The sequence below is a fragment of the Diadema antillarum genome, unplaced genomic scaffold, assembly GCF_040938485.1.
Source record: "Diadema antillarum isolate AM-2024a unplaced genomic scaffold, OU_Dant_1.0 scf00000146, whole genome shotgun sequence".
In the NCBI taxonomy this organism is placed as follows: domain Eukaryota; kingdom Metazoa; phylum Echinodermata; class Echinoidea; order Diadematoida; family Diadematidae; genus Diadema; species Diadema antillarum.
In genome coordinates this window covers 1,166,674-1,193,739 of record NW_027271035.1, presented here as the reverse complement: position 1 = coordinate 1,193,739, position 27,066 = coordinate 1,166,674, and the positions used below count along the sequence as shown (strand labels likewise).

Sequence of the window (27,066 nt, the reverse complement as noted above, 5' to 3'; positions counted from 1 at the left end):
CATCACAGAATTTGAGATGCAAAAAAAAAAACAACAACAAAGAAGATACATAGTCACCACTGCTAAACAATACGTATTACATAAACATGTCAACAATGAGTTCACACAGCAATTCACATAGTAAGCAATATTTTATCCATACCACATGTACACTGGCAAACGTTACAGTATCGAGTTGGTCTTCACACAAGAAGCATACGGTATACACTTGCCCAAAACACAAGAAACAAAGCAAAATCATTTTGCTTTGCACGCAAAAGCTTGTTGCCCAGTGCGCAAACTCATTTCATGGCGCAAAACTGTCCTCTATCGGCACTATTTCTGTGCACAGAATTGCATTGGCCCCATAATGATTGGTTCCAGATTTGGGAAATGCAGCTGCGAGACTTTTCCCCAAGACATCCAAATGCCAAAAAATCTTGGCATTTCTTTTGCAAAAAGAAAGATGGTAAATGTCACGACTTGTAGACAAACTCTCAAATTTTCTGCCAACATCAACAGTGATTGCAACACGAAAATGGTCCCAACCCTAGCCTTTCAGAGCACAACATATACACCATGCTGCATGTTCCCATCAAAACAATCTTTCCACATCGTAATTGGCCTGAGGCTTTGACTATGACTAAAAATTTACTGTGTGAATTCGGCAATCAAATGAACTTGCTGTCTGTTACTGTGACTACTAGATTTGAATGAAACTGCGAATAGGTACTACAAAGGGCAATTACAGTGTAGGAGGTACAAAATCAGCATATTTCTGGCCAGCTAATTGAGGTAATCATATCCAACCTGGAGAGAAGTCACCACAATGCCACTTCTGATGTAGGTACTCTTCAAGTAAACATAGCGTAAAAGCAAATCCAGGCGAGCAACCAACTCACTGAATCTGTGCTAAAAAACATGTTATTCACTATACAGACGAGATATTTCTCAATGAAATGCAAAAAGTGGATGGTACACGTGTAGGCTAGGAATAATGATAATGGATGAGAGTAGGTTTAAGCTACGTGTAGAGTAATGTTCAATCATTGTTGCACCTCATACTAATAACCTTCAAAAAATGTTGAAGCATTTTATACAATTTCATCAACTGGCAGCAATTGCATAGTCTCAAGACCTCTTGATGGCTTGGATCAATACAGAGGAAATATAATTGTGAGTAAATATCAGCTAGAATATACACTGACACTTTTAATTCAATTCACCTTTGATAAATGCCTTGAGACAAAGGGTACGGCAAGTGATGTGATACCCTTAAACCATCCATGATACCTTACTACCAACAAAAACAGGGACTCTGTTGTGGGCTACACCTGCCTGATCCATACAAGAGTTTGAGCTAGACTCTCTGACTATACTGCTCTGCGTCCCTCGATTCCGTTTAACAAGACAATACACACTTACTCTAAACTCTGCAAAGATAAGTGATGGTGGTACAAAAAAAAACCAAAACACAAACACAAACACTCAAATTCACTGCCACATACTTGCACACACTAGAGTTTGGCTCACACTGTAACAGCATGCTCATTGTTTCACTGACCACTTGCAGACGTCCAGCGACACAAAATTCTTCTTGCGTGGTCAAGTCGGCAGTGCAATGGCCCATACGTACAAACTGGACCTCCGAAACAAAAGATATTCAGAGATACTAGAGCCATCGTGTGCTAAAATTGGTGCCCACCTCACAAAAAGTGTTGAGTTGGGAGGTGGGTTTCTTGCTTGGAGACATTCATTGAGTTGAGTTTGCCTCTGCAAGCACACACTACACACTCCATTCTACCCTGAGATGCACACACAAAGCCTCAAAGGGGATCAAAGTCCTTTATAATCTCCAATAATAATCCACTGATGTCTGCCTGGTGAAGACACCAATACCAATGCGTGGAATGGAGACAAGTTTTCAGGGGCCGTGGTTGAGCCCGCACAACTTCAAAGCAGCAAAGCTGTGGAAAAGGACCTCGTACCAACGGGGCAAGTTTGCCCCGCCATGCGGTAGTGGACAGAAAAAAGGTAAAGCGCGGTGGAGTGAACGCGTGCGGAACCCCGATCAGTGCCTCTTCATGTGGAGGGAGAGGTGGTCGGATCGCGAGAACGCCCTCTCGCAGTGCGGACACTTGAAGGGCTTGTCACCCGTGTGCTTGCGATAGTGTCTGGTGAGTTCGTCCGAGCGGGCAAAGCTCCACCCGCAGCCTTCCCACTGACATTTGTAAGGCTTTTCACCTGCAGGTAAAGCATAACATGGAAGAGAGAACAGGTTGAGAAAATCTACCGGTATACAATTTCCTTGGGTTAGAGCTCTAGCCTCATGTTTGATATCAAATAATCATTACCATCACAGATGACAGCCACTATGTATATACCACTGCGCACTTATAGCAAGACTTTGTGCACTTAGCAAGAGATAGCTAGCCATGCATCCAGTATTAATTTGCCATGCATTGGTCATTACTAGACACATTATAGAGAAGAATGGATTTTTCTTTAAAAAAAAAAGAGAATGTCCCCTGTTCTATAAAACAATTGATGCACACATCTCCTCATGTGTCAGTAGGAGTACTGTGCATGTGTGAACTATGGAATCTAGTCTAAACCCACTTTGCAGCCCCTCATGGGTTAAACAATTCCATATTTATCTTGTGCACACAATTCCTACTGATGCACTCAGACCTGTGCATTATTTGAACATAAATGCATTTCAACTTCAAAACTGATTGCAAACAAAAACAGCTGGGATAACTGTAAAACTGATTTATCATATCAATGCAATAAAGTCATACATAATCTGCCGTATACAAAGGAAGCAGGTAACATGCTTCTGGGCCCATTATTCCAGCACAACAAAGTTCACTTCCGGCAGATGTGAACATCATCAAATAATGTGAATATTCCAGCACTAATTCACTTTTGTTAAATTTGCTGTATGTATACAGATACTGGAGGTTGAATAATTTCAGGACTTTCTAGTACCCACTTGTGCTCGTGGTACTAATCAAATCAAAAACTTCACATTTATACAGGAAGAAGGTGAAAAAAAATGTTTCAGTGGAATAAAAAGGGCTCTCTGTCAGTCTGGAGGTGAGACGTGTGTGTGTATGTGTGTGTTTGTGGAGGGTGGTTCAAAGTTGTTTTTTGTTTATTTTTGTTCTGTCATGATGAAATGATATAATCTGATCTGTCATAATTTGAGGTACAGCATGAGCAGTACTCCCCTGTAAGGACTGTTGGGTATTCTTTCTTGGGTGAGTTCACAGAGGAATGGAGCTAAGCAGTCTTGTGGCATAAAATTTGGATGGGTCGACCATCTACTGTTGTTGATGCACACTGCACCCCAAACTCTCTACAATCATGGCATAAGAATACAAGCTCACCCGTGTGCGTTCTTCTGTGGGCCTTCAGGTGGGAGCTCTTCGTGTAGACCTTGTTGCAGCCGTCAAAGTCGCACTGGTGGACCCGGCGCCGCTTGCCGTTCTCCATGACGACCGTCTGCAGGCTGAGAGGTAGGTTGGGGTCGGCCACGTGGCCGGCGAGGGCCATCCGTGGCCTCCGGCCGCCCGGAGCGGCCTGGTGGTGACTGGTCTGCCACGACCGGGCCAGGTTGTCTGCGATGAGACTGCTGTTGGTTGTGAAAGAAAAAAAGGGCTTACAACAGTGGCAAGGACTGGATGAATGGAACCATGTAAATATACTGTAAAAATATACATTTTTGTTGTGTGGAATCTTTCACACATTTCACATGACATGAAACTTGCACAAAAATAAAGCACATGACTATTTTGCTTGTTACACTGTACATGTAATACTATTTCATATTTTGATCCCATGGGATGAAAAACACACAAAAATCAACTTACCTGGTCAGGTAAAAAAAAAAAAAAAAACTCAGCTAAAAATTTTCCACATTTACAGAAGTGTGGAGTGGTTTGCAAATACTGTGATTGTCAAGAGCACTTGACTTACCCCTTTCAAAAGGCAGGGGGAATAGTATTTTAATAGCCTTACATGTGTCAGTAACAAGTATGAGGAGTATGTTTTTTTCACACAAACACAAAAATGAAATTTTTCTAACTTTTTCTATATATTTTCTTTATATCATTCTTCATACATGGATGCTGTGTTTTTGTGGGCATTGGTTTGTCTGTTTGTAAAATATCTAAAACAGTCATGAACAGATTCGAATGCAAATTTCAGGAAAACTAGATGACATGACACAAGGAACGGATGATGAGATTTTGGTGGTGATCCCGAACACAGCAAGAAGCTAAAAGGTAGAGACACTAGAAAGGATTCTTTAACATTAAGAAATAGGGCAGAGGTCTGCACTCTTCGAATGCTTTTCTAGTTTAAGATATGTTTCTCTCTTTCTATAACACTGGAAAGGATTCTTTATCAGTAGGAAATGGGCCATTTTCAGCATAATATGTGAATGTGGGCAGAAAAGAGCTGTTTGGCAGAGGTCAGCAGTCTCCAAATGCTTATCGATTTAAGATATGTTTCTCGCTTTCTGTCATAGAAAGCCTCGATCTAGTGTCTTGCTCTTTCTCTGTATCTCAAAGACATCTGCTTACTCAGCTGCTCTGGTGATTTTGATGAGGGCGCCAGCGCCGGTTCTCTCGATGCTCTCGAGGCTGACATTGGGTTGGTCAGCGTCATCCTCCTCCTCCTCTTCCTCCTCATCCTCTTGCTCCTCAGCTATCCTGATGTCGTCGGCCTCGTTGCGGCGGCCATTGTGTCTGAGGACCGGTGAGGGGATGTTGAGGGTAGCCGCCGAATGCTTCTTCAAGTCTAGCGCACCATTGCCTGCCGCAACAAAATAGAACAGAAGTACTGAAAAACAGGCCAGCAGGACATGAATATGAAGGTGTACATCGCGATTGCATTCAATATCTATCTCAAATTGGGGTCAATTTCATCAGTTATGTGTTTACAAAGTGTATTACAGTGGAAACTCGATATAACGAGATGGTCGGGACCGAGTCATTTTCCTCGTTATAGCCGATATCTCGTTATATCAGTAGGCATAAAAGAAGGCATAAAATAAAGACATTAATTTGCACATGTGGGACTACCCATCATATTTCAATCAATACTGATAACTTGATATTGTGTGTGAGGGAATTACTCACCTTTATGGGTAAGAAGATGTTTTTCGCCAAGGAAATCCAATATCAAGAATGTGTTTCTTGTTAATTGTAGATGTTTGAATTTGTAACTTTATGTAGCTTGCGATTGTATCAAGATCGTCTGTGGATTGGTATGTGGTTATCGTATGGGTGTGTGTTGTGTGGAAAGCTTGAATATGGTCTGCATAATGCTGTGTGTGTATGTGATACATTCTGTATGTACATTATGAATGCGTGTAATTGTGTGTGAAGACGGGGAATTCCCTAACTAGAAGGCCAATCACAGCATCAGATTGCCTCACACCTGCTAAACGTCATGATGATGTCATGTATACATATGGCCGTCCCACCACATTTTCTACAGGTATGTGCGTGCACACACACACTTCACACGTACAACATGCAGTGCTAGCTGGAGTGCACTGAAGAAAATGATTATGTGTGTACAAGACAGTTTTTGGCGCATCAAGAATTACAATCTCGGAAGATGATAGCACAGGCGAAGTAAAGCTTTACCGAAGGCATTTTGCTTTACCTCGCTATAGCAGGTTTGATTTACTATGTTTTTCTTTGTTTGGAAGTCACAAAATTTATCTCGTTATAGCAGTTATTTCGTTATAGCCGATCTCGCTATAAGAGTAGCATTTTACATAGACTTCTGTGGAAGGACATTTGGGACCGAGAAAATTTCCTCGTTATAACCGATATCTCGTTATAGCAGTGTTCGTTATACCGAGTTTCCCCTGTATCACTATTATTCTGTTTTGCAGAAAACATACAATAAAACCAAAAACTGAGATAAAAATAATTAATCATGGCAGTAACACAAAAATACTTTGATACTGGATGCACCTGGCAGAACTGCCAGGCATTGGGCAAAGTTATCTGAACAAGCATAGCCCATGGACCATCCTAACCAATACCCCAGTTCAGATGCACCCAGTGTTGCAGATTTATGCAACCATGAATAATGATAATATAACATTCATAGCTATACCTTAAAAAAATCCCTTATATAAAAGAGTACAAATTGTGTCAAGACAAAGCCGTCAATATCTCACATATGTTAAATCACTATCTGGGTATTACGAAGATAAAAATAAAATGATTTTTCTATTTCATGTCTTCTCTTGTGGCATTGTCTTGTCACCTTTTTTTTTTTTTTCTTTTTAACTTGATGATATTGCTAATGGACCAAATGCGGATAATTATTTTGAGTAGTCTTGCCGACACGCGGGAGGTGCATTCGAAAAGCAAAATTATGCTTCACACAACAAGCAACTTCAAGCTTCCTATAGGACTTTGATCACAAGTCATATGCCCCAATAAGAGCATATGGTGTGCACATGGAGGTTTGATTTTTGATACATGTAGATAAACTCTGTTGATGGTCAGTGTACTTATCAAGATTCATGCTGCTAGTGACAGTACCTTGATACATGTACTACCTCTCTATCAGTGCACTCAAAATGTATTACATGCAGTGTATGTCATGTTCATAAATCATAGGAGTTTAAATAATAATTATGTGTCATGTAGTCACCATGGAAGGTAGTTACCCTGGTGTCTCCATAGGTTAAGAGTTGCTATGTATATGATTATCCCAAATGTTTCTCTTAGTGTTTTTTTTTTCTCTCAAATTGTTGCCAATTGTGTGTAAATAATGTGATTTTGTGTGATTTAATACAACATAAAAATAGAAAAAAAAAGCATTTGATGTGCACATTTACATACCCTATCCTCAACAGCTCTTCGCGATCATACTGATCTGTTAGAGCTACAGTATCTAAAAATCACACATATTCAGGCATTGACACCAAAGTTGTAGACATATCATAGTCACAATTTCTTTTCCATACTGTAAAGCAAGATGTTTTCACGGCATGAAAATTTTCAAGACTGGGAGCCAACAGCCTTTTTTCATGGCATGACATTTTCTTGCATTGCCACTGGCATTCAATGCATTTTGTACAGACAAGAACTTTTGCGTGCATTTTAATTTTGCAAATCTCGGCTACTGTGAAATTCGCAAAATCAAAATGCATGTGAACATTTCTGGTTTTACAGTATCGTGACTAGGTTTGTCCATGCTGTGTATCAAAGTGTCACATCAAGGCATTGTCTCTGCTGCCACCTAGTGTTGGCTAATATCACATTTGACCTCTGCCAATGCCCTACATTATTTACAGCAAGGTTTCCATTGCATGTATACATGATATCACCTGGTACAGCTGTTAATATCTGTTGTGCCTTCCCTTACTTTGGTTTCTCTGTTAGAGCAATACTGAATACACCACATTTAGCTCAATTGCAGGAAATATGCCTATTTACAAATTTTTCTTATTCTTTTGTGTGTGTGTGTGTGTGTGTGTGTGTGTGTGCCCACATTGTATCTACAGGAATGGAAATCTCACATATACACAACACATAATTTGAATGTACTCTAAGGCTGCGTTCACATAGAAGTTTCGGTATTCGGTATTCGGTATTCGCTATTCGCTATTCGCTATTCGAGCACCGAATACACCATCACCCGCACCGTCAACTCACCATCCCATGTAGTGAGGATTTCTTCCTCCTACATCGCAGCAAATCTAATTCACAATTTCTAAATTGCATCAGAATGTCAGTCTACATGCTTATTTTTGATAACGGGCAAATCCAGACCAAAATTGTCATTATTTCAGAAACGAGGGATGGTATACGCTGCAAGAAAATCGAACAAGCTCAATTCCCACTTTGCTATACTTTTCGCAGGTATTCGGTACTTTCGAATAGTGCCCTCCTATGTGAACCGGTGTGAGGAAATCCTATCGTTCGATTCAAGCTATTCGCGTGCCCTCGAAAAACGAGCCCGAATACCCGAATAGTATACTTCTATGTGAACGCAGCCTAAAGGTTTATAACTGCACAGCACATAACACCAGTCATATGCCACTCTCTAAACTTGCAAGATCAGCAGGAATCCACTCCGCATTTTATCAAATGTTTACATAGACTCTTTTGCTATATGTTCTTTGGTGCGCAACTACATATTATGAAGTATGATATTTTCTCTTGTGCGGATAGCCAGACAGCCTGTCAACAATATACCTGCACTCTTCTGACTTCCTGATCGTATTTCTATACACTAATGTCCTTACCTTGTCATACTGAAAAAATTAAGCCATGGTCATTTCATGCCTTCGGATGTGTATCAAATTTCTTGAAGTGTGATTTCCGTAAATACTGCTAGCGAGAGCAGGATATCGACAAGAGCAAAGCACTCTCAACATATCAAAAGGGCCACATAAACTATTGACTGGTATCCCGAAGTTCAATTGTGAAGAGAACAGAGCAATGTACAATCACATATATCCCCAATCTTTAATGGGATCGTATAGTTATGGTTGAGACCTAATTTCCGGTTTCTAACATTTTTTTGGTGAGATAATGAGAAACCTCTTATGAAATGTGAAAGAGCATGTAATTCTATGAGGAAGTCAATGTTTATTTGATGAAAATTGGTTTTGAAATGGCTGAGATATCCAAAACAGAGCAATTCTGAAGTGGGGGACCCACACTTCTTTACGATCGCTTTGTTTTACTTTGTTTTTGGCTGTTTCAGTCATTCCAAACTTAATTTTCATCAAATAAACTTTGAATACCTCTTAAAATGGTATGCTCTGTACTATATCATAAGTGTTTTCTTGATATCTCGCAAAAAGTTAAAAGCCCAATTCTCATCTCCACCAATACTGTACCATCCCTTTAACCACTCCCCTTAATATCTTGTGTGTATGGTATTTGTGTCTTAATTCATTCTGCAAGGTGTTAATGTGAATATACGAGCGCATTTATAGGGCTACTATGTAAATTATGTATACTATGTAAATAACTTGCTGTGATCCTCAATAGATTCTCATTCCAGAGACTCCACACGATGAAAAAAAAAAACACAACAGAAAAAAACAAATCAAATATTGCAGCCTTTTTGTCCCAATCCACTATCTTTGAAGAATCAATTCCCTGAAAATACAAAACAAAATGGTGCTTATCTCTCTAATTAAAATATAATCTTATATATCTCATCTGGGTGATTTATAAGGGTTTCATAACAAAGATATTTCATGCATAACTCGATTTAATAATTCTGCAAAAAAAACACTATATTATTTTGTATTAACTCATTTGCGACTCCACCCACAAAGGCCCGCCCACCACTCGTTCATTGTACTTTGGTGGCCAAACCATTTTGCTTCCCACGCCAAGGATTCACAGAATTCCGTTGTTATGTGAGGAATACTTCACTCGTGCTGATGAATCTGAACATTGGCAGTTTTGTTGCCAGGAAGCGCACAAAATATTCTCTGTGGAAGTCACTGGATTATCACAAACTTGATCAATAAGGAAATGTGGCCAACTGAGAATAGACACCCGTCCCACGTTTGAAGTTGGTTACAGGTAACACTTGACTGGCTACAAAGAAAAGGGGTAGTGTTGAATACTGTGTGGTGTTAACTGTATAAATTGTATGTTCCCATTCATTGTCATTGTGCCTGCCTTTTATTAAGACCCCATCCCTACCTCCAACTCCCCCCCCCCCCGTCATTTTCCACTACTTTATGAAATTTCTTTTGCCATGTACCACATATATGCTCTCAGAGAAAATGATAAAAAGTGTGTTCATGGCTTGAAATGACAGAAACCTACCTGCAAAATTATAGTATGATATTACATAGCTGCCTATTATAAAATGTAATGACATCATCGTGCATAGTTGTTGTTGTTTTTTGGTTTTTTTTTAATTTTCATTCCAACATGACTGTAAGACATCAAAGCATTCCTGGAAAAGAGTCACAAAGGGATAGTCCCAGAATGTTCCCATGGGCATATTAGGGGGGGTTAATGTAATACTTGGCACATTTTGGTTAATGCCAGCTACTATCAATAGGTGAAATTCAGCACTTAAACGGGGAAGTGCTTGTAACAAGAGGGGTTCTACCACTAGGAAAAGACAGTGAGTGTTTCCATGAAAAAGTTCTGCGCTGCCGCCGTCACTTACTGTCGACAGGATGGTAGGACTTGAGGGCCTTGACGGGGTATATCGAGGCCTTATTGCTCTCTGGCTGGGACGTGGACCGCTTCCGATGCATGGACAGGTCGACGGGCTCGGTCTGATAGGGCTCACCATCGTCGATTAGAGGCGGTGGGGACGAGGATGTGTACTCCTGTGAGAACGAGAGAAAGAGAGAGAGTTTGTGTGAGAGAGAGAGAGAGAGAGAGATCAGGAAGGCTGACTCATTTCTGGCCTATTCCTAATGACGGGTGATTCACACTACTGATAACTCTACCCCCACCGCTACCAAAAATCATATGCTTCAACCATTTCCCTTTCAGCTGTATCTTTTCTTTGTCTCTCGTGTAAACGCCTCTTTATGCTTTTTCCCCTCCATTTTCCTGTGGCTAAAACTTTTGTGCAAATGAACTTGAGGTGAAAGCCAGGCTGACAAGGTACAATAAATGCAAAAATTCCCCTCATACTAAAATAAATCAAGTTTGCATAAAAAAGGGCTTTAAAGTAAAATGCAAAATCATATGTGGCCTTATCATACTCTACAAAAATAAGATACTTTAAGTACAATGAGGAAGTGAGAAAACCTAAAAGATACAAAGAGACGATATTTGGCTGCACAAAAGTCAGGAAGCTAGCAGTCCATCCGGGTGAGTTTGTGTTTGTTTGTGTCTGTGGTGGTATGCATGAATGTACATGTATGTGTTTCTTTGTGTGTGTGTGTGTGTCTTTTACCATTGTTTTGTTTCATGCATCTCACTGCAAAAATCATCTGGGGTTTTCCCTGCTTTGCTAAGATTCCATAATGCCTCCATCGCCACCCCCCCCCCCCAAAAAAAAAAGAGGAAGAAATTGAATTTTCTTCTTAATTCCTCTAGAGTATTTCAAAGGTTACCTTTGGTTAGCACTGGGCCAGTGAACCAAAATTGCCAACAGTTTTCAAAGTAATGAAGAGCAGACAACAAACTTAGGTTAAAAATCACTCTTATTTTCACATCTTGGGGGCAGGACAGAAACTCACAGAACAGATGGCACTACAGACTTTTCCCCAACCACAATATTCGCTTACAGAGTAGCTGAAAGAAGTATGCACAATGTTACACACCACAAATTTTGTGATTTGTCTGGGTATACTTAAAGTTGGTATGAGTCAGCAGTAATCTTTTTGTTTCAACTTGTTTGCCTAAAAGGTCACAGACCTTTTGTCTGACAGCTAAAAGAATGCAAGGGCATAAAAATCATTGAAGCTTTTACATCACCTCATTCTAACCTCTCCTTCACCAAAAGATATTGAGGTATGTCAACCATGGGATACCCATCCATTTCACATGTTGATATGAAGGGGTGAAGTGAGTTATATCATGCCTATCTTTCTGCTTCACATGGTTAAGTTCTCCCTTTGTTGTCTGGAAAATGAGGAGAAAAATGCAGAAAATTTCCCAGAGGCAAACCCCAGACGCAAGACAGTGATAAATGGACCCTGTCGGACGTCTCTTTGAGACCAGGGGGGCGTTTCATCAACGAGTTCGTCGCAGGTTTTCACCGACAAATTTGCTATCAGCCAATCAGACGCAAGGATTTCAGTAGCTTTTAACAGTTGTCAGTGTAAATCACCGACAAAAAGTTTCATGAAACGGTCCCCTGGGGGGCATTTCATGAAGCATTTTGTCCGACAAAGTTGTCGCACAAATTTGCTCTCAGCCAATCAGATGCAAGGATTTCAGTAGCTTGTAACAGTTTGTCAGAAAAATATCCGACCAAACTGCTCCATGAAATGCATCCCAGGTATGCCTCCACTCGTGCTTTCACGGCACCACCCAACTCATTTATATACCCATAGTTTCAATGTAAGTTTCACCACTTATGTTTACTTCAAAGGGGCTGAAATAGGGTGGTATTTCTACCAACACTGCTCGGGCAGAAAAATGTCAACACTATTTGTGTGTCGTTTTACTTGGATGTGCCTCGGTCATGGCCTCAGAGCGTTACTGTTGTTGTGATTTGTTAACCCCTTGAAGACGAGTCCTGAGTATACTCAGGACGTGTCTATGGGAAATGCGTGTTGAAGCAAAATCTGCCAGTCCTCAATGGGTTAAAAGTGACATTCTCTCATGTCTAAGCCCCTTCTTATCCTAGGATTTTTTTGTAGTTATTCTAGTTGTTGTCGTTTTCACAGGGTCAACATGCACAGGTGCTCAGCATGATGTGGATTTAAACAATGTCAAAAGCTGAATGTTTCTGAAAATGAAAATACTCCCACATAAGATGGCACTGGATACTAGCTTGACACTGCCTACAGGATAATCACATTATGTATTTGATTGACACACTGATAATCAAAATGGGATTATATTCAACATGCAAAAGTATAGGCCTATCCCCACCATCTATCTCAGCTGCACTATCAATTTCTGAGCTTGGCTATAAAGGCTGTGCATACTCTACACACTTATAGGTAAACAGTTCAAAGGTCACATTAAAATCAGTTCATAGGTTACGTTAAATTCAGTTCGTGTTTTATTGTACGGAGTGCAAATAATTGCTGCAAACTGCGTATGAGACCCTGGGTTGTAGGGGGAATCAGTTTTGTTCACTCTGACAGCAAAGTCTGTTTCAAATTGAAGGTTTGTATTCACTTATCATCAACTTGTACCTTTCTTTCCATTACAGTGAACACCACAACTGATCTACAAAATACTATTGGGCTGAAGGAATTGCATTTTTGTATGACAACAGAACTCAAACCCAAAAGATGTTTGAAAGGAATCTTTCAAAGCAAAACATCAAGTACACAATTATGGACACCTAACATTTTCAAACAACACAAACATTTTCCTTTTCGGAAACTTCAACTTTTTATGTGATCTGGAGAAAAAAAAAAGATAGGATATGGACACAACAAGCAAATTTGAAAGTATCATATTGTATGAACATAATCACAATAAAAGAAAACAAACTGGCATGCATAGGGAGTTTGTCCTTTAATTTGAAAACAAAAAGAGAGAAGTGTTCTGATAGTACTCAGACACGCACTCAACAGGGCTGTGTACAGTTTGCTACATCAAGAGGTGTGCTCGGGTCCACGCCCTCAAAGTTGGCAAACAGGCGGATATGGCGCGGCTCGGGCCAAGGCAAGTATGTTTGCACGCGGCCCAACCCCTGGCGAAGGGCCGCTGCTGCACTTGCTGCACACCATGGTAGGAAATGGGTGCATGCATGCCCCCCTCCCCCCTCCTCTCGACAGCAGGGGACGCAAAGGAATGCGCCATTTCACCTGTAGGTGGAAGATTCCCAATTACTCATTTTGGTTTATGTCGTGGTGACCTCCTTCTTGTTTGGGTTGATCATGTATCACGCAAAGGGGAGGGCAGCCATAGCTGGACCCATTTCCGACGTTTGTCTGTCTGGCTAAATTGTCACAGTCAAAGCTGTCTGTAAATAGTAAACACAGCAGGTGTTTACAGGCGATCTATCTTAATTAAAGCTGTCACGTAGAATCCCTCACCCAATCTCCTCCACCTATTTATGGCTACCTGTTTAAACTGTGTTTGTCTCTCTTGACAACACTGTCGTCACATTACGCCACGTGTTACTCCATACTCCTTGAATAATCAAATATGTGTATCAATTCTTCTATTTACTGAATGCCTACAGACTGTATTGCACCCTAACCTAAAAACAAATCTTCTCTCAACCTATCTTTACTCCCAGCGCTGAAATAAAGGGGCAGACGTGATATTTCACAAGTTTCAGAACTATGTGGCATATATTTTACAGATTTTTTTATTGGCCTTCTCCAAGCTCTCTTTCTTTCCCATCATGTTGCCAACATCTTCAGTTCACTTGACAATGAAGTGTAACAACTTTCTGAGTAGATATCAGTGCAACAATTGTTTCCTGACATATTTCTCTCTTGTTTTAGGAATATGTCATCAATGGGCAATCACGTCACTGTTGCACAGTCATCATGGTTGTAGCTCCAGGCAAGCATTGGGGGAAAAAATAATGGTGAGCAGTCTGGAAGCAAGACTAGCCAGCAGTCAATGCAGTGTCAATGCAGTGTACCTACAGAAGGTACCAGAACTCTGGTTCATCCTAAAAAAATATTAGCTAGTTGACCATGCATGATTGAATGACTAACAGTTGCAAATAAGGCCCATTGTAGACATTCGTCATTATGAATGTGGCCAAAAAAAAAAAAAAAAAAAAAAAATCTGTGCTGTCTGATTAGCGGATAATCAGGCATAGAGGAAGTAGCAAAGGGGAAGCCATGGATCACATAATTGTTGTGCATGAAGCAAACTTGAGGTCATGTTTCCTTTTCAAGTTCACAGGGACAGTGTTTATGTAATTTGTGACAGCTTGTTTCAAATTCACCTCTAGGCTCAAATCACTGTGATTTCAATTTACCTGCAATGTACACATCAGGGATTTTTTTGTTTGTTTAACAAGTTAAAATGTATCAACCACCTTCATGCATTCAGATGATATCAGCATTATTATAAATGGTGACTCTCCAAATGGGGAACTGTCTACTAGCTAATACTAAACATGCAGCTATTTAAAGAGCAACAAATGAAATTTGTGTATAAACTAAATAGAATTTGGGGTACATGGTAATTTGCAGCAGCAAGACTTCTAGAGTGCTGCCTCATTTAAACGTTGCTGTGTTTATGAATATGACATTGTTTAATCTTGAATTGTACTTGTTAACATCATTTTGTAACACTACAAGTCTGCTTTGTATATGTAAAAATGCTGCTATGTACAGTCTGTGTTGTTTCTGAGCCTTTCTTTGTAAGGAAATCACCTGTTTAAGACAGTATTAAACTAGAAGGTAAAATTCATATTGTATTTTCATATTGTAGGCCCTACTTCCTTCCTGATGCTACATGCTATCTTTAATACATCTTACCTAAAAACGGGAGTGAAAAAATGCTGGCTAACAAGCCGTGCATTATGCAGTAATTGTTTTGGAAACACGGAAGAGGACTGCGTGGAACGGCACAATAAATTATGCATGCACAGCAAAAAGATAGGCGCATGTGATCAGAAGCTATGCTGTACACAAAGCTGCACCCCCGTCGCCATGGCGACACTCATGAACGGACTTATGCAGGGGAAGGACGAACGGGGACATCAATCAATTCATTATGCCTACCACGTATAACCAGGGTAGGAAGTACATAGTCGGAGTAGGGCAGGGCTTGGTTCTGGGTGTGTGCAGCGTGCTGTGGAGTACGTATTTGGTTAGTCTGCCACCATCAAAAATTATATACTCCATCAATATAGAAACTGTCCCCCCCCCCCCCCCTCAGCTATTCATACGTAACCTATCCTCTCCCACTTTCTGCTTCTAGTTACAGCATCTGTCAGGGGTGTGAGCCCATCCCTCCATCTCCCCCTCCCCCCCCCCCCCCATCTTCCCTTGACAAAATCCTTGCTACCCTACTGTATACCACCCCCTTTCTCTCTTGTTGTCGCTCATACAAGAAAAAGAAGTTCCTTACTGAAACACAACAATTTTCTGCTGCATCATTAACTCGTGATGCTGCTGCCATCTCAACAGTATGCAAACTGCTTAAAAATGGCATACAAATAAGGATATCTGTTTGGGCATTCAAATTAACACACACAACAACGCACTGATGCACAGTAACAGTGCAGGGTTCAAAAGTATATTGCGCCTGGGCACACAGCATGTATTCCTTCAGGTTTTTTACAATGATACATTCCAATGCAACTATGATTGTAGACTACAGGCTTTGAGTTCTATTGTTCATGCACAATGCATACATGCCCTACCCATTTCATATAATGTCTCACAAAGAAAAAGAAGAAGAAAAAAAAGAGTATCATCAATCACGCGGACATTGAGCTTTAAAAGCTGGTGCACACACTGCTTTATTGCACACCATTTGTGTGTGTCTTCCCCGCGCAATATGACACATGCAGGTTATATTTTTTTGAAGTGTTTAAACTGTGAGGCAATATTACACAAATATCTCTGCATACCATCAGCTTCTAATGTTGACCGATCCTCTCAAACTGTATTCCCTTACCTCATGAACCGTCAACAGAACCAAGGTTTTATAAAGTATCCACTATTTGATATCGTGATGCTTATGCATCAAAATTGTCTATGATGACAGTTTCAGCACATTACTTTCATTTTCTCTACATGATTGCCCTGTATCCACAACTATGGGCATCTGGCTGCCCAAAATCAACAACTAAGTGTTGCCTAATATGGGAATGTCTTCACCCTGAAAAGTAAATTTCACAATGAAAGCGAAGAGGATTAAAACATACATTCCCCAATGTGAATGCCCTGTTCATTACAATTCTGTCAACACAATGACATTGATTCTGACCAAGTACCACTGATTCCATAGGTCTAAATATATGCAATTCTGCTTTGCCTGTTTCCACGTTATTGGACTGTGGCAAAACATAATCAATTGAATGCGAATGTTGTGTTGCATTATGTACACTAATGGCTGTGGTGGTGGGTGTCAAATCATTCAGAGAATTGCACCAGCACATTGCCAAGCTATAGCCACACATGCATGTCCCTAATTGTGATTGCCAAGTCTACGCCAGAGTTTCATCTATTAGGTCCGTAGATGGAAGGTCTATTAATCAAGTGAGCGTTATCATTGGGGTGGTGAGAGACCAATGATGAAACATTTTTTTTTCTTTCTGAGTAAAAAGATACTCTTTAAAGGAGATGAAAATGCAAGGTAAGTTTCATGGATTTACATGTTATTTACCGAGACTTGGCAAGGGTTAAAATTGACAAAATGTAGGATGTAAAGATGGAAAATTCATTCCTGAAAGGCTACCTTGTCTTTTTATTTCCTTATTCTCTTACTTGAACATTCAAAGTCCAAGCTCTACATGCTCATATCTAGCATTCACACATTTCAGTCAAACTGTTTGAAACCTCCTAAACAAATGGATTATTCTTCACTGCACATATCTGTCCCAACTGTACCTCACACCCTATACAAGTATCTGCAGATGCTGCCAAGAATTAGGAATTTCCATTCAATGATGCTTTCTCCCTCGGCAATGGGTGTACAGGCAACACCAGAGGGCAGCAAACACATGTCTTACATCTGCGGGGGCAGAAATGACTTGTTGAGCAAAGGTGTCTTGTAAGATACATGTATCTCATGCATGGCATTCAGCAATTCACTACACTTGGCACACATACACCAAACAGACCTGGAACTTTGGTCTCTATATGCCTACAAAGAGTATGCTTGTACTTTAAATCATAAGCATTTTGCTGCTTCAGACCCGATAAAACCCCCTCTCAGGACTTTAAAACTGGCAGTTGGATTTGTTAATCCAATCTTGGAAGTTCTAAAGGAAGAAGTGTAATACTACAGTGTGGTCACTAGAGGGAGCCTACTGGTGTCCCCTGATCTTCAGAGGTCTGAATCACTAGACACTATCTGTGGCAGTGGATAATCGCACTCATCTTATCCACTTGGGCTTTCTATGTACTGACCAATAGAGGCACATATCAGGGGCGGGGTGGGGAACTTGGGGGAATTCCTGAAGTTTTAGATAGAAGAAAAGCACAAGGACAAACATATTAATGATTAACACGGTATACAAACAACAGAAATTGAAGGTATGCTAGTGTCTGTGCTTTGTTTTGCTATTCTGGGTTTTCTTTTCTTTCTTTCTTTTGTGGGGGGGGGGGGGGATACAGAGTGGCTTTGAGGCCAGCATCGGATTATAAATTCTTAATGCATGACTACACCTGTTATTCTCTTGTGGCCTGCAAAGTAATTGATAAAGAAAGCTTTAGATGAACGGATACTTAGGAGAAATGGGTCATCGTGCAAACAACCTGATTGATACATGAAGGTATAGAACTGAAGATACTGCACATAACAGATGATATAGAAAGAGCGTGGACCTACAATGTTGCAGGTCCATGGTCCATAAGGTGGAGAAAGGAAGGGGTGGGGCAGAGAAGGGAAGGGAAGGGGTGGGGCAAGTGGGGTGGGAGGAAGTTTAGATGGGATGCGGACAAAGCCAAAGGGATGAGGGAGGGAATCTTTAGGTACAAAACCATTCTTTGGGGCCCCAGCTGACTATGAGACAGGAATTAATGACAGGGCATCTTCCTCTTAAGAAAAAAAAATGCCCTCAACCAAACTCCTAACAAGATGGAATATAGTCATATTTCAAGGCACTCATATCATTTCATTCAAATGCAAATACTGTTGCTGATAATGCAGTGTGCTATTGCTTCAGAAAAACCTTTCTCTCATACACAATTGTATAGAAGACCAGGGGTCTACAAACTCTAACAGCCACCCCATCCCCTCCCCCCATTAAAAAAAAAAAGATGGTGACTTCATTTATTACTGGGTATATTATAAATTGGGGTAACTGCTTGGTAAACATAATTTATTTGCTTTTGTTGACTGAATACATATTCTGTGATTCTACAGGAGGATCTGGAATAACTATATCATTTTGTATTCAATCATGGTAGAAAAGATGAACAGGGCAGAAGCAAAAGCGAGAAAAACTAAACACTGGGGGTTAAATGAGTTGTACATTTATGGCTTTCATTATTAAATTTCATGTGCTGCATTACAGTGAAACTTAACTCAATATTCACAGTGACCTACTAAACAGTAGACCAGCTTAATCAACATGAGATATTAAATCACAAGAAACATAATCTATGTAATCTCAAAATTTCAGCTATGATTTACGATAAAACAACTAGGCCTACATAAATTATGCAACTGGAAGAGGTGATAATCTTATCACCGTACAATCTAAGTCTCTTTAACATGTAGGGGGCCTAGAAATATCTTTATTAAATTTCCATTTTTGTGTATTAAGGTCAGTAAGTATGAGTTGTACCTTCCACACTAAATTATTGCAGTTTTGCAAAAACCAGGCAATGATGAATTTGAGGGCAAAAGGGTTGCAGTAACTAACATCACAGATTATTGCTCAAAAGTATGGTTTTCGTAATTTTCATGCACATACTAGTATTATGAGTTGTGAGGCGACAGATGACATCACTGCTTCTTCTAATTTGTGTGAGTGGTTCTAATTACTGTCACTTTTTGCTGTGAAGCTCTGAAATGTTGATAACTTTCTCATTTTATGTCTCATCATAAAGAAATGCCTACCATTCTCTGCTTCTGATTTTATCTAGTACATTAACCCGTACAGTGCTGGAGATTTTCGGAAGTGTAAACAGTGATACAGAGTTTTCTGTGCCTACCAGCACTCAAAGCACACAGAGGATTAAATTCAATTTCAATGTGGAGAGGAATTGAACTCCAACATGACCATGGCATGGCATTTCTTACTCCAAGAGGTCCTAAAAATCTGAGCTGATCCTTTTGTAGGAAGAGTCTTGCTGCATTCAAAAGGCATTCAAGCTCAGACGGCAGTAGCAACGTCCTTCTGTCAGTAATTTTGATGTCTGCGGTAAGTAATTGCGAAGGTCTCGAAAACTCAGGTAATAGAGGAAGTAGTCTACTTATTTTATACCCATTTTGGACCAACTCAATCTATTGGTCACCTGTCAAACCTTCTCTACCCTTCTGCCCCTCCCACCTCCCCTCTTCCTCGCCCCTCCCACTTCCCCTCTTCCTTGTCCCTCTTCTTTGCCCCTCACACCTCCCCTCTTCCTCTCCCCCCCCCCATCAATCAAAAGATTGGCGACAATTTTGTTCTCTCCACCTACCTGTCAAATCAGAAGGCAATGATTCTTTATGAAAATTATGAAAATCACAAAGGCAAAGAGTGTCTTCAACAACAAGGGCATGCTACCACTAGGGCCAGAATTGATAAACACGCACCTTGTGTGATTTCACAGAGTTTCCATGGTAGAACTTACCATATGACAGTTCCCCCTTTCAGTTGCTTTAAAACCATTTGGAGGTACTCAGGGGGTACAGAAGGTAACTCAAATTTCAATTCAGGGTTTAAAGGACAAGTTCACCTTCATAAACATATGGATTGAGAAAATGCAACAATATTAGTAGAACACATCAGTGAAAGTTTGAGAAAAATTGGACAATCGATGCAAAAGTTGTGAATTTTTTAAATTTTTGTGTTGGAACCGCTGGATGAGGAGACTACTACAGGTTGTGAGTCATATGCGTACCACAGTATAAAGAAAATGTAAAAGAAAATTCAACATATTTTCACTTTTTTCGCATAATAAAAGAGCACTTGACTTGCCTCTTTCTAAAGGCAGGGGGAATAATATTACCCATAACATTTGTCGGTAACGAGTCAGGGGAATGTGTACTTTTTTCAAAAGATGGAATTTTGTGAAATTCTCTTTATATTTTCCTTATATTTGTGTACGCATGTGACATCTAAGTTATTCATACACTGCAGTAGTCTTCTCATCCAGTGGGTACTGTACAAAAACTTCAAAAATTCATAACTTTTGAACAGATTGTCTGATTTTCCTCAAACTTTCAATGATGTGTTCTACTAATATTGCTACATTCTCTCAATCCTTATGTTTATGAAGGTGAACTTGTCCTTTAATCAATGTTTCAACTGAACTCAGAGGGGAGTGCTATTCCAACAGCAGAATTCTACAGGATGTCTATTTACACCGAGTGTGAAAATTTCAAAATTGTCATAAAAATTGCCACAAAATCGTCCAAACATTAATGACTGGGGTACGATTCTTTAAACTTTACCTGTAGTTTGCAGGGAAAATATGCAATGTGCAAAATTTCAATGGTCATACATCGTAATTTGTAATGCCCTGACATAGATATTTCCAAATGACAACATTTTTTAGGTTACAGTCTTTGGAAATTGGCAGGTGTGAAAGGGGGCATTACATTGAGAGAAGGGAGTGCCTGCTATACTGCCTAAAGCTCTCTGACAGGCAAAGCCCAACCCCCCTTTAGCCTACTTGGAGGAGAGGAAGATGGGTGTGTATGTGTGACTGGAGGGAGAAGGGGGAGGGGTGTAAGCAGCTGCCCAAACTTCTCTGGCAGCAGGTCGGAAAACAGGGCTTTGGTGTGTTTCCTGTTTTTCAATAGGCACATGATGGTTAGAAGTGAAGACTTCCCCCTCAGACCCCGCCGCCTGATTCATACCTAGCTAGCTCGGTCCCGTCGGCCCCCAAAGGTGAGCACCTCCGAATTATTGACTCACCCACAATCCCTATCTCGGAATCTCACCGCAAAACAAGGAGTCCCTACATCAATGCATGTGAAATGTTCAAGGGAAGGTTCGTCTTCAATGTCTCTAAAAAACAAATACAGTGCAATGTCAGAGCTAAAGTCTCTTCCTTTGATGTAGGTAACTATCCAAATGTAAGGTGACTAGCAGAAAGGCACCAACGTAACTGTCACATTGCACTAAAGCCCTTCTTGCTCTCACTATGATAACAAAAGTGGCAGTGATTTTCATACCATGCTGCAGTCTGGAACTCGAGGGGAAGGTGGATGTAAGGTTAACCCAGAACTTCTTCCACGAACAGATCACAATGTTATATCCCAGGCCAGACTATATAACAAGTTGTAAGCACTGGGATTTTTCTTTTCCTCATTAGGCAAACTAAAAAAGTATTCGAAGAAGAGTTCTGGCTTACATCCACAAACAGGGATGGCAAATCATAGATTTGTCTCGTTTATTGCTTTTTGTTTTTTTCATTTCCTGAACAAGTAGTAAAACATACAAAATGTAATCTTCCAGAGAAAGTCTATATGAAAACTGCCCTAAAGGGCGATCGGGATCTGGGATATGTATTGCCAGAAAATAAATGATTACACAAGCAAAACGTAAAAAAGAAGAGAAGAAGGCATAAACACTCTCTCACTGGATTTCTTTCAACCTGTGAGTGGATTTAAGCATGAGACTGAAGACAGGGAAGATATATGTACAATGTATGCTCTACCCAGAAAATTCATGTTGAGTGGTGTTTTTGGTTTTGTTTTTGCTTTTGAAGAGAAAGCAGAGAAAGAGAGGAAGAAGATCACTAGGGGGAAAACATGCAGAACATTTTAGCATGCTTAGAAGTTACATGTAGAGATACTCTCATTTTCTGGCTGCAGTGATTTGGTATTAGCCAACACTGTTTGTATGCACCTGTAACTAGCTCATCCCATCACAGAGGGATCGGTAGGCAATGTGAGGTGGGGTAGTCATAGTAGTGCATTTCATTTTTTTTTTTTTTTTAACTGCTTGACAGATCACGGAGGGACAATTTACTATTCAAAAAACTAATATGAGCGGGAAAAGTTTTGCTTTGCTGACAAAAATATGGATCAATATTGTTTTGTTAAGCTTTGTTGTTGTTTTTTTTTATTTCATTGCTCCCCCCTGTGCAACCACATTCAAAGGATGCTGCTCCTGGCTGCCAAGCCTTATCACAAGGCTTTTGGGGGATAATTTTTCCAAACCAGTACATCCAAAGTGTACAAGGTACACTATGCCTACACAGAAAATCACCCCACACAGTCTGGACTGAAGCCTATACTTCCCATACTCCTAACCCTTGCGCCCAGATATATGGTACTCAAGATTATAATAAAGGGTAGGGCTATACTATTGTTGTTTCTTGGACCCCGTTTACAGTGCGGGGCTGGGCCGAGCTGCGGCCGAGCCGAGGCCGAGCCCAGCCTCAATTGCAAGGCCGGGTCCCGCAATTTTGTCTGTTTACACTACTGGACTCGGCCGCACTTTTGATTCAAACCTTTCAATATATTGTCATAGTGGCGCTCTGCTTGTTACAAATGCAATTTGGTATTGTCTGGTTTTCAGACCCTTTGCCAAATGAATTCCCTGGCGACGAAGTCGCCGTTCGGGCAAAGGCCTTTGCCGAAGGAAAAAATCCTTTGCAGGACAAAACCACCTTAAACTATACTAGTTGTCGACGTTGAGGGGGTTAATATCCTGAATAGCGAAATACCACAGGCAGAGGGTTTGGAAGCCAGACTAAAATTGGCTGCGCATTTGGCCCACCTCCAGAGCGAGGCCAAATGCGAGGCCAATTTTGGCCCCGCATTTGGCTTTTTGCACGTTTACACTGAAGCGGGGCTGGGCCCGGCCACGGCCGAGCCGTGGCCAAGCCTCGCACTGTAAACGGGGTCTTCCTGGTCTCTGACTGCTTTGTAAGTTGCAATAATCCACTTTACTTTGAGCAAACAAAAGTTTTTTTTTCTTATTGTATTGTCTATACTAAGTGTCTGCATAGTGTGCAGTATTGGATGATTTTATGGTTGGATGGACACTCTGTATTACTCCGTGTCTGAGCAAACAAGACATTTGGGAGGAAAAAAAAGACCAGTTTCACAGTTTGTTTCCTGGATTGTAAGCTTGGAATTATGGTTGATCACACCTTGGTGGGAAGGAATGCATCTCATGTATAGTCAATGTCATGTTGAATTCTGCTGCAATATTAGCAAACATGTGTTCTTTTCTCTATTTTTGCTTACTGTAAAAGTGGAGTAATTTTCTGCGACCAGCCAGGTAAAAGAAATTCCACATGTTTATTTCCACGGAATCAAAGAGATGAAACATCATTACATAGAAAAACAAGAATAGTCTTATGCTTTTATTTCCATGCTGGTTTCATGTGGCACGAAACAGCCAAAAAATTTCCACACAACAAAAATTTCAACTTTTAGTATGTCGTTGATGTCCTTTCAAGTATCATATTCAATATATCTCTCTGAGGTGGATTTAAACATCATTTGTTGAGCCAGACAGTGATTTTTTTTAAAGGTATTTGGAGCTAAGAAATCATCCTGGAATGTGGACTTTCAGGTTTTGCTGCCAATGTGCTTAAATCCAACAATCATTCAATGACAATTCAGGTATCAAATTCACTTCCCAAAAATAATTTTTCCATTAAAAAAACCAATAACATAACAATTGGTATATTGAACCTTCTTTTTTTTTTCAAACCAAACCTGAATAATGGATCTTCAAGAAAACAAGTTGATGTCTAAGACTGAATTCGGCTAAACATTGTTGCTATTATCAACAGAAGAAAAAAGTGATTCTGTTACTATGGTGCTACATAGGCCTAGTCATTCTCTCAAAAATCCTATTACATTTTCATGTCAAACACCTACAAAAGATACTAATATTTAGCCACACTGCCAAGACAAAGCCCTCCACAATGGGCGCAGTTTAAAAAATCAGTGTTTGAGAACATTTATCTTGAAAACCTACAGGCAAATCAACTCTGTGATAGGTCTCCATCTACTTTCATTATTCTCAAAAAACAAACAATGATGCACAACAGCCAACTGTATCCTCCTTTGTCATACCAGTTTTCTATCATCCTATGTCAAAAACTATGAGAAGTTTCTGGAAGAGATCGTCAACAAATAGCAAGCATGCAAGATCCCACAAGATTGCAGATTTGTGAAGATGGGATTTCGATAACAGTATCAAATCAGAACCATATTTCTGAATATCAAGTCAGTATTAAAACCTATCGTTTCCCCTATCACATACACACAGACATATGTGACCCGCTACAACAAAAAGGTCCTAAAGTCGCGCAAGGTCGAAGCCGCGAAAATCGAGTTTGAAGTCAGAGCATTAAAATTGGTCAAAACTTACGATTTTCTGATTTTGCTATATTATTGGAGTCTAACATATCTTCTATCATCTGTCGAAATTTTGAAGCAAAATGATCAAAGGAAAGATTGAAAAATAGCGTTTTGCTGAGCCATGTTTTTTCGCGTTTCAACGAAGCAGAAACTGGTTCGAAAATTTGGATTGAGCGCCACAGATAGGTTCCGCCCCTAACAACGACCAGAGTGATCTCATTGGTCAGTTTGCTGCTTGCTGCTAACCGAAGCGTGAAGCTCGCACACTGCCCAGTCGACTGGTGCGTGCGGGCGGGGTGCGCTATGCTCAGCCGCTTCTCACATCGTGGTCACTGATTGGTTGGTGAGGAGACCGCCGACGCTGATGTGCTTGAATGAACTCTTCGGGGGTTGCTAGGGCTTACCTTCTATTGCCCAGAGGTGAAAACTGACTTGCGTGTCCCTTGTTCGCGATTGCGTCGAAAGGAAGACTTTTAGGGCGCTTTTCTCGAAACAGTGATTTTCCAGACGTCTCGACATGCTCTCTTTTAAACATCGATATCTCCGCAGCCGATCATCTTTATAAAATGTTTCATATATAAATTTAAAGCAGAAAGATTAGGGGATTATATCATGCAATTTTCAAATAATCGACCTCACCCGACTTTAGGATCATTTTGTTGTAGCGGGTCACATATATATGTTTATTGTACTTCTCCTCTAATACACCTCACCCTGCTGACAATACTTGTTGAAAAATTTCTTAAGTAAATTTCTCGGAAATATTTCTCCACTTCTTGACTTTTCTCCTTCATATACACTGTAATCTAGAAAATATGGAAATTGCCTCCACCAACCACTTTCTAACAGTAAGGGAAATTTTGCTTTCCAAGTTGCACTGAACATTTAACACACTTTAACAGCAATGACACAAGGACTTCACATACAACAATGCATACACTGTACTTCAGAAGAGGCCATTTAGTTTGAATGACTGTGGCAATGGAAATATTGCAACTGTGTGATGCTTGCACCAATATACACAGACATGAAACGACAACAACAACAAACATCCCAGCACAAGGACTTGAAGATTATCGATGATATATTTCAGAGAGACATGACTCGGTCAAACTTTTTTGAATGCCCTTAGCCCTCCGTGGCCTGCCTTTAATCCACTTGTTAGACGCACTAATCCCCGCTGTTGTCACATGACACGAGAGAAGCGTTGAATCACGCAAGTAATTGACCCGTTCGCAGATCTTTCTCTACTACGGCCGTGTGTCACTTACAAGACCAATATCCAGTGTGTTCATCAAAACTCCCGAATTTCAGACAAGAAATTTCGGTCAGATCGCTACTGTTTATGAGTACACAAAGAAAGGTGGGAGGAGGGAGAAGGGTATTATTTTACGTAGTACTAGACCAAGGACATTCTCTAAACTAAAGCACTTTAGGTTCATATAGTCCACAATGTCACTTATGTTTTGTAGTGGAATGTGTCTTACAAGTGCTCCTCTCACATTACACAAATGGAGACAAAGAAATATCAAGTGGCATGTCAAACAAATATACTTCATATTCTGCATGAAAAAAAAAAATGATTTTGAGCTCTAATTCAAAATTGTGCATTGACTGTATGCAATGAAACAATTCCCTAACCAGCCACACTAAGACACTGAAATATACATTACACCCAATCTATGTCAATTTCTTGTTGTTGTTATTTTGTCTCATAGGCAGAAAAAAAAAATACCATGGCGTCCTGAAATGGGCGTGTACATTTTGTTTACCCTGGAAAGGCTTGAGCAAATAGTCTCTCTTTTTTTCTTTTTTTTTTTTGGGGGGGGGGGGTGGGGGGAGATGGCACTAAATACAAACACTAATAACACACACATATGAATGCAAGAGCTGGTAATATGTAACTTGTTCCCCCAAGTTGTAGGTACACATAAAAGGAGTGATGTGCAAACAATGTTGATGGGTTGGGCAGTTTGGTAGGGGTGTGGAAGACTTGGGGGGGGGGGGGGTGATGCTTTTGTGTGTTGGAGTGATAGCTTTTACAACATGTATCAAAGGTAGCCATGAAAAGAGCCTTTATGCGAGGTCCGATCTTGTAAGACAAAGCAGCCAAATTTTTCTTTTCAAAAGGTTGCTTTCTAACATTGGGCACATTCTGCATGACTATAACCAGCAAAATACTCAAAGTACCAGTAATGGAAAAAAAATGTTGCAGATTTCCAATGCTAAAACTACCAACACAAATATGAGTACATGGGACACCCACAAAGTATCATTTTACCTCTTTCAATTTCTC

At 40.3% G+C, this 27,066-nt stretch overlaps 1 protein-coding gene across 2 annotated transcripts in view; it reads right to left on the bottom strand.

The window, feature by feature from the left end:
• Positions 1-250: 250 nt before the first annotated feature.
• LOC139721663 (uncharacterized) overlaps positions 251-27,066 on the bottom strand; it is a 61,125-nt gene continuing 34,309 nt past the window's right edge. For both annotated transcript variants that reach the window (XM_071632990.1, XM_071632991.1), the window contains exons 5-8: positions 10,168-10,333; positions 4,569-4,800; positions 3,372-3,616; positions 251-2,223 (exon numbers count right to left, since the gene is read on the bottom strand). In XM_071632990.1, the coding sequence (XP_071489091.1) occupies positions 2,051-2,223; positions 3,372-3,616; positions 4,569-4,800; positions 10,168-10,333 (816 nt within the window). In that variant the 3' untranslated portion in view covers positions 251-2,050. The remainder of the gene's footprint in view (positions 2,224-3,371; positions 3,617-4,568; positions 4,801-10,167; positions 10,334-27,066) is intronic.